We start from the raw sequence: 16,347 nt of genomic DNA on the forward strand, positions 1-16,347 counted from the left end.
TGTCTGGGAAGTGTGGGGAAAAGCAGAGACTCTCCTGTAGTCATGTGTCTTAGAGTACTTTCTTGATTTTTGGACAGGATATTCAGACTTGATTTGATGTACTTATTTCACTCCTCCCCAAAATTGAGCAGCAATCTCTGAATATTAAAGGTCAGCAAAACCTGCAAAGAGCAGGTAGCAATGTAGCCCAGCAACTCCTCCAGGAATGTTGTTCCCTGTATTAAGGTTTTCCCCTGCCCTCTGTCACATCTTGACAGTACCAAGAGCGACAACTGGAATGTGGTTCTTTAGGAACTCAGCTTGCTCTTTCACTAGGAGGAGTTATCAGGAGCTCACTTCTGTTTTTAAGAAGCATTCTTTTAACCAGACTTTGAATATCTTTTATAATTTAATACCCAAAGTTAAATCAAAAGTGAGTGTTCTGTTACAAAAGAAATTGTTTAGTAATTAACCTAGGGTTTCACACATCCAGCTTTATAGAGCAAGAAGTTGTTTTTTTTTTTCTCTGTCTTTGCAAAATGAGATAGGAGGGTGTTCTCCAAAAAACCTCACCACTGCTACAGACCTTCAGAATTTCGGCTGGAGTGCACTCCCCGTTTGGCCAGTTTGGACTAATGAGGGAGAAGAGAGAGGGCTGAAGGTGGGAAGTTTAAGTTGGCCCATCAGACTTCATGCCTACTTTCTGTCTACATCTGCAGACTCTTCTCTCTCTCTCTCTCTCTGCTGCCTGCCTTGTGTTTTATTTTCTAGCCATTGAACTTGTTTTAGTTCTCTGAAGTCATTGTCATCTTTGCACACGTTTTCCCTCTTTATAAAGAACACTGCACCATTGCCAGGCAAGGCTGGTACTGTAGCCTGTCCTCAAAGGACCCTTCTTCCGAGAAGCATTGCCAGAACTCTCTGGGCTAGGTGAGATGTGGCTGCTATGTGGTCCCTCGCACCACAGCATCTTCCACTTACCTGTTGGAGCTTAATACACATTATAACTGTGTCGTTTTAATTAATCATCTTTCCCAGTAGTTGGTAAGCTTTCTGAAATTAGGAGCTGGGTCTCATCTGTTTACTACTCTTTTACCATTCCTAGCATGGTGTCCAGCACATAAAAAATGCTCAGTGAACATTTGATGAATTAATAGATTAGTGAAACCAGGAACAGTTCAGATAAAAAGATTTTTGCAATATCACCTTGAGGCTGATAAAAGAGAATGGGACATAATAAGCCCAGCCTTAGTGCTGTATTCCAGATTTGTCGGAAAGTAAGGGATGTGCCTAATAGTGATGACATGTACTCTATCACAAGATTGTGCACCTGTGTGCAAGGTGAGGGTTTGGAAATATACACTCAGCTATGCCAAGCCAACTACATTAAATTAGTCAGGTAAAGCTTTTTATTTTTAAATGTCCAAAGTTTATTCTGTATCTTTAGGAGGCAAGGAGTCAACAGCTCTTGAGCTGTCAAATCAGAAAAAGTTTGCACATTTACATAAACGAATTTTTAAGAATCTTACCGAAAGCTTTTGGGGAGGAAAATTCATAATTCAAGGAGCTGGGATTGTAAATGAGAAATCACACTGCACATTCCCCATTGCCATTAAAGGAACTGTAAAATGTTAATGGCAGTCTCTGTTCCTCCAACCACATGTGGTCTGTTCTGCTTTTCTTGCTCTTAAATGAGAAATTCTACCACTGTAGTTCTTAGGATATAATAATCCATATAGTTTGGAAAAGAATACTGTATTTACTTATTTATTTTTAAAGAACACTGTATTTAGATAACTGAGGTAGGACATTTACCATTTCCAGACCTACTGTCAATGCAGTATTATCCCTTTGTTTCCTCCTATTCTAGAGAGGTCAGGATTTATGAACCCTGCTGATTTGTGAGCCCAGTGCTTCTCCATGAGGACAGAAATAAATTATTTCTGTATCACTAGTTTAGGGAGTTTGTTTTCCAGGAGATAGACATTTATTTAAGATCATTGTTACTTCTGGGATGCCAGGGCTGCTCAGTTGGTTGAGCAGCTGACTCTTTTTTTTTTTTTATTGTTATGTTAATCACCATATATTACATCATTAGTTTTTGATGCAGTGTTCCATGATTCGAGCAGCTGACTCTTGATTTCAACCCAGCTCGGGTCATGATCTCGGGGTCCTGGGATTGAGCCCCGTGTGGGGCTCTGAGCTCAGGGGGGAGTCTGCTTCATCATTCTCTCCCTCTCCCTTGCACCACACCCTGTACACACAGTCACTCTCTCTAAAATAAATAAGTGAAAATCTTAAAAAAAAAAAAGATAAGTGTTACTTCTGTAGACTTCACACACATGCACGCACACACGCACTCACACATACACCCTGCCATTGCCACTCTAAACATCTAGAGAAGACAGAATGTTGAGTTGGAAAATTGTTAGTAACTGTTTTCTTAGCTTGCTTCAGTTTGTTTTCCTTTTTTCTGGGTCCTTTTCTAGGCTTTCTTGGCCTGGGGGCAGAATTGAATAGTAGGTATGAATTTCAAGGTGACAGCTAAGCTTACTTGTCAACAGAAAGCAGTCACCAGGCCAACCACAGTCTTAATCTCATTTCATGCATCTTTGCCCTGAGGCAGAAATTTTCAATCATAATTTAGAGGAACTGAATAGAGATTCAAACTTGCAGATATCTTAGAAATGTGAAAAGATGTCAAAGAATGAATTTAGAAACCTATTGTGTATTGGGAAATGCTTTTTAATATTGGTAAATTTTTGGTTATTGGTTTTAAAGGTTTTCCAGGGCTCCCCACAGCTGGTAGCTAACTTTGCCTGTACACAAATGTAAGAACACAGATTTAGGTGAGAGTGTGAAAAATAGATACATAAATAGACAGACAGCTAGGGCAGTGGTTCTGGGTGGGAGTTGTGAGTTTTGCTCCCCTCAGGAGATACTTGGCAATGTCTAGGGACATTCTGATTGTCGCAACTCCAGCAGTTAGAGGCAGGGATACTGCTAAATATCTTATCATGCACAAAAATGTCGATGGTGCTGCTGTTGAGAAACCCTGATTTGATATACAGGTGGATAGTAACACATATAAAACCTGGGAGTATAGAAGTCTTTGTTTTGGGGGATTTCTTCCAGAATGTAAAATTACTTAAGGAAACAAAATTCATTCCAATTCTTTCTCCTATCGGCATATATTCAATATGGTGGGTTTGGCCATGTCACACGCATGCCCTTTCAAAGCCATAGCCAGGAAGCTTATACATTCTTCAGAGCTATTCCTTTGGATGTAGAGCTGTGCTGGTGGAGGCATGCGTCAGAGGTCCAGAGGCCAGGGCCCCGTGCCAGGGAGGCAGCCTTGAGATAAGGCAGTGTTCTTGAATGTAATCTCTTTTCTGTAACTTTCTGCCTGTGCCCTCTTGATTCTGAAGTACTTCTGACATTATGCTAAAGGGTTAGTCTTTCCTTTGCCTCTGTTCCACCCAGCTGGCCCCCGTCATAGTGTGACGCAAAAATTGAGAAGACAAAGGAATAAGGCAGAAAGGGGTGAGACAGGTGGTGTGAGTGCACAATTGCACCTGATGTACAGATTATTTGTTTATGATGTTTTAGATGATTTGTACTTAATGACAACTTTTTGTCACCTTTTGTATCTACAGCTGAGTTGTTTGCTGAATTTTTGGAGTACTTTCCTTCTATTCCACTTTAGGTCTGTTTGTAATAAAAAAGCTGAGTCATCTGTGTATAGTAGCCAACACGAGGTTATAGGTATGAAAATAAAATGGGCTTTATTTGACTGACAAAAAAAATTAAGAAGACACCATATAGTATAGTGATGGGGCTACAAGTTATAACTTGAAGATTTTAGAATTGTTTTGAAAAATGCAAACATTTCAAGCTTAACTTTTTCTGAGTTCCTAGTTGGTGATATTGCTGTAAAGGAGCAATGTAACTTCTGTCTGAAAGGGTAATATATGTGTGCTTTGTCTCTTTATCATTTAAGATAGATTTGACTGTATATAAATAGAAAAAAAGCCCCCAAAACTAAAGAGTTTCCACCATCAAGAGAACTCAAAATAACAGTGACTTAAATAAGCTAGAGGTTTATTTCCTGGGCAAAAGAAGCCAGAAGTAGGCAGTCTAGGGCTCGTATGACTGTTCCACAAACATTCATGCCCAGTCTCCCTACATCCTGTCCTGCCACCTTGGTATGAGGTCTTTTCAGCTAAGGTGGGAATCTTGAGCTCATCAATAAACTCTGACCTGGCCACCACAGATACAGACCAGACTGGGTCACATCCTCCTAGCTCAGGCATGTAAATGATGTAGCGAAGGCGAGCTAGCTATTACAGTGCTAAGGTAGGCACCTCGGATGTGCAGCAGACAACTCCATCCAGACCAGATACTACTTAGTCACATGGTCATACGTGGTTTCAAGGGAGTCTGGGGAGATTATCTTGGATGGGAGACAATGGACCCAGCCAAAAAAAAAAAAAAAATTCTTGTTACAAAGACTGAGAGCCAACTAGCTGACTTTGAAACAATACTTGGGGGTGCCTGAGTGGCTCAGTTAGTTGAGCGACTGCCTTTGGCTCAGGTCATGATCCTGGAGTCCCGGGATCGAGTCCCGCATCGGGCTCCCTGTTCAGCAGGGAGTCTGCTTCTCCCTCTGACCCTACCCCCTCTCATGTGCTCTCTCTCTCTCATTCTCTCTCTCAAATAAATAAATAAATAAATCTTTAAAAAAAAAACAAACAAACAATACTTGGTGAAAGTATTAGCGATACATAGTGACCATATAACCTTGTCAAGGCTCTCAGGTTATAAAAGTAAAATGTTGTTCTATGGCAATTAATTATTGGTTGGACACTGTTTTGCTTTTCTTTTTTTAAAGTATTTCTTTGGCTTTATCCACACCCCCTCCTCTCTTTCCAAAAGCAGAACTAATCATTCTCTCTTTTCTCCTTACAGGACTTTCCATGATATTTCTGATGATCTGAAATCTTCAGTAGACTGACATGGTTTGCAACAGAGTGATTTCTGTAGGAGGTTCAGTCTTGATAGTGAGTTCAGCCCAGCTGTGGCCTTCTGTCCTTTCATCTGTGCCTAGCAAACAGAGCCCAGGAAAGAAGCAGAACCCTCCTGGCCTTCCATACAGAATGCCTGGACAAGAGAGAACTTGCTGTGGGTTGCTTTGCCTTTTAGAGCACAGCTGTAGAGCTCAGAACTGTGGTTTGCTCACTTACCTGTTGCTAAGATGGCTTGAAAAATTTCAGTTTATACACTGGTACCATGGCTTGAAATTTCCCACTTTTGGTTATCTATATTATTATAATATGTATTTATAGTTATTTTAAGAGTCCTGAACTACCTGCTGTTAAAAGTATTTGCCGTGTAATTTTCTCCTGGTTTAAGAGATCTGTTCTTAAACTTTTTTATGACCGTCACTTTTTAATGAAGAGGGTTTTTCACTTTTGAATATGTAGTTGTTTGAGCAGGAAAAGGAAGTCTTCTACCCTTCTACCTACTCCCCTCTGTAAGTGTAAGGCGGGGTGGCTTATTTCAAGGTCACCTAGGTGTGTGTTGCAACCACAGGAGACACTGAAAAACAAGCTCTTCCTCCCCTTTCTCCTCCCTCCCATCTGCCATTACACTATTGCCAAATTCTTAAAACTCAGTTGACCACTTTGAAGCAGAATACTTGCTAAGTTGCTGTTAATGGTACCAATATGACAGAATTCATGTTGTGGTTCAGTTTTTCTTTCCAAATGCTTTAAGTGAAAAATCTCAGGAGTAACAGTTCTCTGAGTTGTTAAATGAATCCCTGTTTCCTTATTTGGAATTCTGCCAATTAGTTACTTATTAGCAGTAGAATGTTACAGTTAGGTAGTATTTTTCCATCACTTAGCAGAGCGCGTTGCACATAAGACTCTAGATGAAGGCGTGTTGAATTAGGACTTTTTACGTCTTCCAGACATTGCAATAACCAGCATAGTGCTTTGCATTTTACAAAGTCATTTTGTGCATATTTTTTCACTACCACTTCCCGGCAGCTTTCATACAGCTTTATGGTATTTTATAACACTTTCATACAGATGGGAAAACTAAGGTTCAGAAAAGTTTAGTAAGATTTTTACCTCAAATCTTTCAGACTTCACAGTCTGCCAGCTCTGCTCTGCTGTAGCCTTTCTTCCAGTTCCTTATGCAGTTTTCCCAGTGCTTGTCCCGCAGTTAATGACAGGCTGGGACTAGAACCCAGCTCTTAGCTTGGTGTCCTTCCCAGGGTAGAAAACAATCATCGGGCTCTTTCTCCATCCCCGGGGGAATATGGAGAAGAAAGCGTTCCTGAATATCAAAGACTCCCCTTTGGAAAACATTTAAAAGTAGAAATCCTTCTTTGTCTAAACCATTGTCTCACTGAGAAGCATAGTCAGTGATAATTAGCTTAAATTCATTCTGATATTAAGAAATTAACTCCCTTTAGGAAAGAGGCTACTGTGAGGGTTTTGACTGTTTATACAGTAGACTGCATGCAGATCTCTTGTTTTTCCTGTCCTTCTACAATTATAATCTGATATTACACCAACTGTTCCATTTGGCTGCTAACCGACTCCCTTTTTTTCTTTAGTCAGTTGTTCAGTCATTCGTTCAGTAACACATTCATTGAGAGTTGTCCCTCTCTGGTTTCCATGCCAACCGCTGTACGGGGTGCTGTAGGGGATAGCTCCGGGGAAGGCCTTCTCCCACCGTAAATCTTAGCCAGATCATGTGCTTGCTAAAATTATGAATTTTGCTGTAAAAGGGTTAAAAAAGAAATCAGGTTTGTTTTTGTTAATTGTATACTCTTAAGTTTATAGCTATAATTGGCACATATTTATAAGAGGCAAGTATTATACAGTTTAGTGTGCATAAACAAATTATCTTCCTCCAAAGTGTTTTTAGCTGAATAAAGTGATACTGCAAAAAACTAAACTCCAGCTAATGTATGGCTGTTGCCGGTCATAATTATTAGTAGAAATACCAGATTCTTTAGAAAAGAACTTGGAGCCCTAAGAGAATAGTTTGGAACTCCCAAAATGGGCAGTGATGTAATATCACCTAAAAAATCAGTCCTACACATGGTCCTCATGAGGAGACCGGAACTGTGCTGGTGCTTCAGCAACCGCAGAAGGACTCCGAAGGCCAACCAGCTGGGGGAGGAGCCCTTGACCAGAGAAACCTATCCTCTCAGACAGTGAAGAGGCTTTACAGGATTTTCACAGGGCACAGAGCTCATGTGGTATGAAAAGCAAGGAGTCTCAAGCTCAGGTCTCAAAATGGCTTGCCCCCAGATTCTCAGGATTTGTCCCAGAAAGAGTACGTTTTCTAGGAACAGACAGTGCATGGATGAAGTAGCTTCAGTAAAAACGGATGCAGAAAGCGTATCACAAGTCTTACAGTTTTATAACTTTATAAAGATTAGTTTTAAGTTCACATTCACTATTTCAGTTGTAGACCGAATGGGGGAATGAGAAAAGATAAAAGTCTCCATACAGATGTGCTCCTCTCTCTTCCAAGAATAAGGTATAGCGTTTTTAGCATGAACACCATGTCCTCTAAATCCTTCTTCAGTTCTAAAATTCCTATCACATTCTGTGTTTCTGGAAGTGATCTGTCACACTGCCTGAGATACAAGTCTTATTTATGTTTAAACTTGTGAGGATTCCTACCACTCTCTTCCATTAGAGGTAAGTTAGTTGGTAGAATTTTCCTGTGACTTGTGAGACTGGTATAGATTGACTCTTGACAAAGAGGATTACCCAAGAAGTGTTCTGAAGGCCTGCTGTATTTAAACAAACTCAGAGCCTTTGGAAACAGCAGCTGTTTATTCCAGTTAAAGGGCTGCTAAAAGGCTTGCAGATGAGGCCCTCTGGCTAACCTTGGTCTTAAATACCCATTGTGACCCTATTCATACCCCTAGTTCCCACACTGGTTGTATCTAGTGCTTCAGGATGTGTCACTACTGGGCAAGAAATACTCAGAAATTCAGGCCATGAAGGGTTAGATTAGAGCAAAAGAATTTTAGGTGAGCTATTCAGGGCTCTCAACCTCAGGGTTTGTAGGAAAAACCCCTTCAGAACTTCCCATACTCTAGTCCTGACTGGCAGTTTCCTGTAGGGGTCTTCTAAGACCCTTACAAGAGTATTTTACTAGGCATTTCATATTGGAGATAGTCTCTGACAATATACTTCCAAGTGTTAATTCCAGCTGAGAGCAACTTTTTTTTTAATTAGTTTTTGTCCTTACACATTTGCCATCAAATATATTCATTTCATTAATTTATTAAGGACCTGCAAAAAATGTGCTACCTGAAACCACTGAGCAGTTATTTTTTTTTTTGATAGTTTAAAAATAATCAAGAGAATTGTAAATCAAGATGATCTGTCTACTAGCCATAGAAATTCTGTGCTAGAATGGGCCTTACATAATTAGGCGATCCTGTCGTTTTCTAGGGGAGAAAATAAATCCATAGGTTAAAGTGGCTTTTCTAACACACAGAGTCAGTTAGTAACAGAATTCTGAGTAGAATACAGGCTTTTTTTTTTCCTTAGCCCACTGTTCTGTGTCTCTTCCCTTTCCCTTAGAGTTGAGCAGCTTTCCTTATAGCAATAGTTCCAAGAGATGTTACTAGATGTTATAAGAGACAAAAGTGGGCATGGGGGGAGGGGACTCCATGGTCAGTTAAAATTGAGGAATGCTGAGTTTGTTTTCTTTCTGTAGGACTTCTAAGAGTTTTTAGCGTGCTGTTATATATTGTGAACTTATGAGGGGACAGATTGTGTTTACTACACTTATTTGACCTTAAATTGCACTCCCCCCGCCCCCATCCTTTTTAGCAGAGCTTCTCCAAGGACTGCTGGTCCTTTGGGAAACATGGCTCTCGAGTAGGTTTACAGCTCTTTTAGGAGACATCCTTAATGGAAATTCTGAATGGTAAATCTATTACCATAGTACCACATAAACTATAATAAATCCCAAAGTTTAGTGAGATACCAGAAAGAGAACCTATTTGCCATTCAGAGCTATACGTCAAGTATAGAGATTTTTTTTCCACCTATGGTGTGTAAAATCAGTATTTGTGTTTAGTTTTGCAAGTTTTTCAAGGATCTAGTAATGTGCAAATACAGTGATGATATATTGATATTACATTTTTATAATGCCTTTGTATGTCACTTTATAGTTTTCAGACTGCTTTCTTAACAACCCTATGAGATAGGCAGGCGTTAAGTATTATTGAATGAGGCACTGGAGGCTCAGAAAGGTTTTTTTGTGATTTTTCCCTTAAGTTATACCACAAAATGATGGAGCCAGAATTCAGTGGCAGAACTTCTGATTCCAAGTCCAGAGTTCTTTACTCCATACCTGGTTTCTTATTTTTCTTCTGGCTTTATAGCTTACAATGAAAGGTGTGGAAATGAATCTTAAAGTAACATCATTTTGGCTTATTACCAAATCCTATTTCCTTTTTATTGCAGTGACCCAGAAGGTGTAACTCTCATTATAGCTGTCCCCAAGAAATACCTTCTTCTGTTTTTTGCAGTGCCACTTGTTTGGGTGACTGGAGTATATTTCAAATACCATTTGATTCGGAAACCAAGCTTGGATATATAGTTGTAACTGCTTATGTAAGTTTTGGAAAAGATATCCTCTGCATTCTCAGGCAAAGTAGAGATGGTTTGAAAGCAAAGAAGTTTATTCAAATACAACAGTACATATTCTTTATTCTCACACAGATGCTACTTCTTAGCTTTAACTTGCTTTGACAAACTTCTAATGTAACCTCTTTGTAAATGTGAAATATTTATATTTTGAAATAAAATTACTAGTGTTGAATGAATCAGGTGGTAAACTTAGTCTCATTTCTGTGGAGAAATTTGATCTTCAGTGGGTTGAAACTTTCACGAATACATCCGTCTGTCTCCTAGGCCTTATATATTTTCCTTTGGCATCAATGCCTACACTGAATTTTTATGTAATATGGGCAGCTTACATAAGAGAAGAAGATATATCTGGAGAGGGAATGTGGGCACCTGAAAGAGGTGAAAGGGTCCAAGGCTGAGGCTAGAGCCCTCAGTGCACAGGGAAAGGTGGCCTTGTGGTAGACAAAGAATTGGTAAGGTGAGTGGCTGGGGAGTAAGAATCTGGGGAAGAGAAAGTTGGTTAAAGGAACCACACATTTTGAACGAAGAAAAGAAGCCTACCTTATGGCTATCTTCAATAGCAAAGCTATATGTGCAGCCCTGGCAGACAGAGCTGAACCCCTAAGTGGGAGTACCGTGAAGCACATTTCAACAGTGCTTGGGAAAGAGCCTCTGACACCTGGAGTTGGTGGTGTTCAGCTCATCAATCTGACATGGAGGGAGAAATAATCCTGGCAAAAGTGAAAGGGTGGACTCGCCAGCCTCAGATTCTTTTCTACTCTGCTGGTTGCTTACTGGCAGATACGTTCACAAATATTTCTCCATGCTTCTCAGTCTATTGCTTAAGCCAAGGACCCCCTCACAGGGCTTTCTGAGAACCTTTTGGCTTTGCTCCTGGAACTCCTGGGGAAAGGGGTGGTCAGCTCTCCCTCCCATCTGATCAGTTTCGGGCTCCCTGATTCCTTTTAATGAGTTTAGTCAGAAATACACATTAACGATCTTTTCAGTCAATAAACAGCCTTTAGGAAACTGCTCTGTGCTAGACCCTAGGGGAAAAGTAATGCTCAAAAGTAGTTTTAGGCATGCCTGGGTGGCTCAGTGGGTTAGGAAGCTGACTCTTGATCTCAACTTGGGTCTTGATCTTAGGGTCATGAGTTCATGCCCCCTTGGGCTCCACGCTGGGTGTGGAGCCTACTTAAGAAAATAGTTTTAAAATGTAATAGTGTTGAACAGTAGGTGAAGCATTTCCATATGCTCTAATTTCCTTTTGAAGAGTAATTTTGAACACTGGCCTGAAAGATAACCAAATCATTGCCTCCTTGCCAAGTACTCAGGTACTCCCTTAAGGCTGAATTATCAAATGTTTCATTCTCAATCCAGCCCAAATTGTGAGAATGAGAGGGTCAGAAGAGGAGCCAAGGGAAAGTGGGACCTTCCGGAAAGCTCCAGAAAGACGCTTTACTGGCAAAATTCCTGTCTCAGGGTAAATTAAGACCCTTCCTACAGACTTGACTGTGATTCTGCTCCACGAGTTAGCTCAGCTTCTAGAAATCCTCATGGGAATTCGGAGTTAAGACGAGTCACCTACCGGGAGGACGAAAAGCTTTGCTAGAGATAGTTGTCCTCTTTCTGGTGAGAGGCCACGTAGCCGTGGGAGGCCCGCAGGTGTCTGGTTTGATCCGTCCTGGCGGGGGCGAGTCAGAGCAGGGCGGACCCAGCGGGGTTGCAGGGCAGACCCTAGACCCGAGCGCGTGGGGGCGTGGCTGCCCGGGGGCGTGGCTCGGCTGGGGGCGGGGCCTCGGGCGGCGCGGTAGCATTGCCGCCGCCGCGGGCGTGCTGGCGGGCTGGCGGGCGGCGGGCCCGCAGTGGCGCGGCTTCCCGGCTGCGCGACGGGCCGAGGGCCATGGCCGCCTCTTCGGGCCCGGCCGGCGTTGGCGGCGCCGGCCCGTCGGGCTTCGCCTTCGACTCGGGACTGGAGATCAAAACTCGTTCGGTGGAGCAGACTCTGCTCCCGCTGGTTTCTCAGGTAAAGTGGCGCCCGGCGCGGCCCCTCGTCTCCCTCCGGCCGCGGCCCGCGATGGCGGCGGCCGCTCGCACGGCCCGGGGCCGGGTCGGGCCCGGCGGGAGGCAGCCCCTGCCCCACATTCCGCAGCAGGACTGCGGCGTCGGGTCGGGCCGCCTGTCTGAGGATGGGGGACCGGCCTCGGCTGCGGCTGCGGCTGCGGCGTTTGATCTGGACCATCCGAAATCCGGCGGCGAGGCCGAGTGGGCTGCGCGGCGGGGGAGGCAGGGGGCGGGGAGCCCAGTGCGGACCCGAGAGCCCGGCAGGCAGGTGCGCCACCCGGCCTGCCCCGCGCGACCCGCCTCGGGCTGTGGCTCCGGCGGTCCCCGGCCCAGCGAGGGGCCCCGCGCGGGCTCCCCCGAGGCAGAGAGGACCCTGCGGGGGCCCACACGTTTGCATCCCCAGTCCACACCCCGACTGCTGGGCACTCCGGCCGGGGCACTCCTGCCGGCCTCCGAGTCCAGCGTGCTTTCCCCGAGGCCTTTGTCCCTGTCCCCTGCGCGTGTCGGCTCGCTGGGCTCCCATTCCCCCCCTCCCCCCAGGCCACCCTGCCTGCCCCTGCCCCTTAACCTGCCGCTCACTTCAGGCGGCTTTGTCTGGCTTCGGAAGAGTGCCGCGAAGCACTGTCTGATAGTTAATCCGGATACATATCTTTTTGCCAAATCCCGTCTGGGATGTATGCTTTATTGTATTTGTTGGTCGTAAAAGAAGTCTGGAATCAGCTAATTGACGCGCTGAGTTTTAGAGAAGTTTTTGTTACTGTGAGCCGAGTTATACGCAGCCTGAGGGCTAGAATTCCTCACCTCGATCTGTTGTAATGTGCCAAGCACTGTGGGGAGTGAAGAATTCTGTGCCTTCAGGAGCGCGTTGGCGATGTGTGACTCACAACTAGATTGTAATGTCTTGGTGACTCACGCTAGTATTGCCAAGACTTTAGAGGTAGAAGGAATCTTAAAGTTTATCTGACTCTAAATTAAAAAATTCTTTCTTACAGCATCCTTACACCTGGTCACCAGTCTCCTGCTTAAACATGTTCAGTGATGGGGAGCCTGTAGCTCTTCCATAGAATTTTAAATGCTGTCTCTTCTCCATCCCAGCCCTGCAAATATTTGAAAATAGCAGTCACACATGTCCCTAGATTCCTGTTATGCTGATTAAATAAACAGTTTTTTTTTTTTTTTTAACCTGTGGTCACTTTAGCTTGGCTAACAGAACAGTGAATGAATACACCTGACACACCTCCCCCCCCTTCCCTTCCATGTCTGAGGGAGGCACTGACCAGAGAGAAGGAGTGCTAGGATCAGTTAATAATGTCTGCCACTGGGCGCCTGGGTGGCTCAGTTGGTTAAGCAACTGCTTTCAGCTCAGGTCATGATCCTGGAGTCCTGGGATCGAGTCCCACATCGGGCTCCCTGTTCAGCAGGGAGTCTGCTTCTCCCTCTGACCCTCTTCCCTCTCGTGCTCTCTATCTCTCATTCTCTCTCTCTCAAATAAATAAATAAAATCTTTAAAAAAAAATTATGTCTGCCACCACTACCACCAATACGACCACAACCCAAAATGAGAAATACTGGAGTAGTTTTAAGAGTGATAAGAGAGTGGTGGAGTTCAACCTGACAGTATTTTATCCATTTATTTAACAATATGTGTGTTGCTTACTATATGTTAGGTCATGGTTTAAGCACTTTATAAATATTAACTGCTTTAATTCTCATAACAATCTTATGAGGTAGATATGTGTTTATTCTCATTCTGTGGAAGAAGAAACTGAGGAATAGTGAGGTCAAGTAACTTATCCTGGGGCTTTGAACTGTAAATGCCAAATTGGCATTTGAACCCAGGCATTCTGGTTCCAGATTCTGTGCTTAGTTACACCATATGCTGTTTCTCTCTAGAGATTAGAAGCAGTGATGAGGTCAGCTAGTGGTAGGTACAGAGAAGGGAGTCCAAAGTGGAAAAACCAGGTGGAAAGTAGTTGTAATCTGGAGAAATGGTAACTTTTCACAGTATCACTGCTAAAAATGTATCAGTCCTACAGCTCTGCATTGTTTAATTCTGGGATAAAAGAGGCTGGAGTGGAGGAGGAAATGTGTGAATCTGTGAAGTCCTGTGAATTGCTGCTTAGAGTTAACTAGAGGTCAGTGCTAAAGGGGGGGAAATGCCAGTTTTTTTTTCTTCCTTATTAAAGATTCATTCAGGGTCATAGCTGAGGTTCTGCATCCCACATGTTATGTATCCACAGCTATATCTTTAGCACAGTACCATAACTGACATTCCTAATGATTGACTGTACTCAACAAGTAACAGTTGACTTTGCTTAAAATCAAGAAATGAATAAAATGTGGCCAGAACCCTGTTAACAAAGCAGGAAAGTGTGGAGTACAATTTAAAGTGATTTTTAAGTTTCAGTGACTATTAGCTGATTAAAACTTCACCTTTCTAGAAAATTCATGTCCAGAAGTCTCATTTTTTAAGGACGCTGCATTATTATCCAACTCATGTTTCACCATTTTATCCACAAGAATATTTTAAGTGATCATGTATTGTGTACTTACTAGCTGCTTCTTGAGGAACTTGTAATCAAGTTGGGAGACAGGACATAGAAAAATTAACACATGCCAAGTGTCAAAGGAATAACATCAATAGTAAATGCTCTAAGAGCTCAGAGAAGGCATGGATGAGTCAGGAACGATGCCATAAAGGAGACAGGGTCTTGAGGTGAGCAAGTAAGACTAGCATCATAAAATTTATTGAGTTTTTAGCAGAAATCATCTAACCTCTTCTGACTCTACAAGTAAAAAGTTCTGGGTTACTGGCCTTATTCTAAGAATGCATGGTTGAGTTAGTATTAGGCAAATGTGTATTGTTTTCTGCATTCACGTATTAGAAAAGATACATGTTCTTCTCAGTAGGTGCAGAAGAAACATTCAATTAAGTCCAAATTATGACCATGATAAAAACACTTAGCAAACTAGTAATAAAAGAAAACTCCTTAACCTGATAAAGCGTATCTGCAGAAAACCTACAGTTAACATCATAGCAACAAGTCAGATTTAAAACAAACATTTCCTGGTGCGCCTGGGTGGCTCAGTCTGTTAGGCGTCTGACTCTTGATTTTTGGCTCAAGTCATGGTCTCGGGGTCTTGGGATCAAGCCCCAAGTCGGGCTCCATGTGCATCAGGGAGTCTGCTTGAACTTCACTCTCTCCCTCTCACTCTGCCCCTCTACCCCGTGCTCTTTTGTGCTCTTGCTCTCAAATAAATAAATCTTAACAAAACAAAACAAAATATTTCCTTTAAAACCAGAAACAAGAGGAGGGATATGTGCTTTTGCAGCTTTTACTCAACACTGAACTGGAAATCCTAACCAGTGCAATGAGACAAGAAGTGAAAGGTGTAAAGAGAGAAGGAAAAACTCAAAACTTTCGAGAGTCTACAGATAAATCATAAAAACTAGGTTTAGTAAGCTCACTGAATGTAGGAAACTAAAGTCAACTGCATTTTTCTACATTAAAAAAACAAAAACAAAGTAATTCTAAAAAAAATACCAGTTAGAATAAAAATTACAGCAGAAAAAGAGGTTCTTAAGAGTATATGCATATAGCAAAAGAGATGCCAAACTTTGTGAAAAGAATTTTTTAAAATCTTTATGTTTTTTAAAGATTTTCTTTTTAGGTAATCTCTAACCCTACGTGGGGCTCAAACTCACAACCCCGAGTCAAGAGTCATATGCTCCACACACTGAGCCAGGTAGGCACCCCAAGAATTTTAAAAATTTATTGAAAGCCAAAGTAGATCTAGATAAATGGAGTGAAGTACTGTGTTTATGACTAGATTGACTCAATGTTATAGACACATAAATTTAATACAATTCCAGTGAAAACTTCAACAGGATTTTTGAGTAGAATTTGATAAAAAGTAATTATAATTTCGTATAATTATATGAAAGAGCAAAGGGCCAAGAGTAGCCAGAAGAGAAACAAAGTGGGAAGATTTCAAGGCATTATAAAGCTATCATAATTAAGGCAATAGTCCAGTGAAAGGGAACAGAGACCTAGAAACAGGTCCACACATACGTGGAAACTTGATAAATCACAGAATTGGCACTGCTGTTTAGTGGGGAAAGGAAAAACTTAAAAAATGGGGCTATAGGGCTAAAACAATTGTTATCTAATAGTAACATATGAAATTGGATCCTTGTCTCACACGATATACCAAAATCAATTCCAGATAGATTAAGGACATTGATATGAAAGTGAAAATGTGTGACACTTTTAGGGAAAAAAAACCCAAAAAACTGGGCAATATCTTCACTACCTCATGGTGGGAAGTGATTTTTTAATATACCAGAAGTAAAAATTCTGAACAAAGATTGATAAATTTGATTCCATTAGAATGAAGAATGTCTTTTTACCAAAATTGAAAGGATAAGCCATAAAGTGGGAGAATATAATTGCAACACAAATCACCAATAAATGGTTGGTAATACCCAGAATAAATAAAGGACTGCAATGAATTGAAAATAAAAAGATTACCTATTAAAGATTGGTAAAAATAGTCATCTCATGTAATAGGAAACAGATGGCTAAAAGAAATGTAAAAGATACTCAATTTTATGAGAAATTAGTGG

At 41.9% G+C, this 16,347-nt stretch overlaps 2 protein-coding genes across 10 annotated transcripts in view; both read left to right on the forward strand.

Annotated features, from left to right (window-relative positions):
• Positions 1-9,853, forward strand: part of TMEM245 (transmembrane protein 245) — a 101,375-nt gene extending 91,522 nt beyond the window's left edge. For 4 of the 6 annotated variants that reach the window (XM_073876593.1, XM_025888313.2, XM_073876596.1 and 1 more), the window contains one exon: positions 4,948-9,853. In XM_073876593.1, coding sequence (XP_073732694.1) covers positions 4,948-4,993 — 46 coding nt within the window. In that variant the 3' untranslated portion in view covers positions 4,994-9,853. The remainder of the gene's footprint in view (positions 1-4,947) is intronic. The other 2 variants (XM_073876594.1, XM_073876595.1) reach the window with 2 other exon arrangements.
• A 1,616-nt stretch (positions 9,854-11,469) lies between these two features.
• CTNNAL1 (catenin alpha like 1) overlaps positions 11,470-16,347 on the forward strand; it is a 60,372-nt gene continuing 55,494 nt past the window's right edge. For 2 of the 4 annotated variants that reach the window (XM_073876599.1, XM_073876601.1), the window contains exon 1: positions 11,470-11,682. In XM_073876599.1, the coding sequence (XP_073732700.1) occupies positions 11,560-11,682 (123 nt within the window). In that variant the 5' untranslated portion in view covers positions 11,470-11,559. Of the gene's footprint in view, positions 11,683-15,379; positions 15,468-16,347 lie in introns of all 4 variants that reach the window. The other 2 variants (XM_073876600.1, XM_025888428.2) reach the window with 2 other exon arrangements.

This window comes from Callorhinus ursinus, unplaced genomic scaffold (assembly GCF_003265705.2).
Source record: "Callorhinus ursinus isolate GAN/ISIS: 27379988/994484 unplaced genomic scaffold, GSC_fseal_2.0 scaffold24, whole genome shotgun sequence".
Classification (NCBI taxonomy): Eukaryota; Metazoa; Chordata; class Mammalia; order Carnivora; family Otariidae; genus Callorhinus; species Callorhinus ursinus.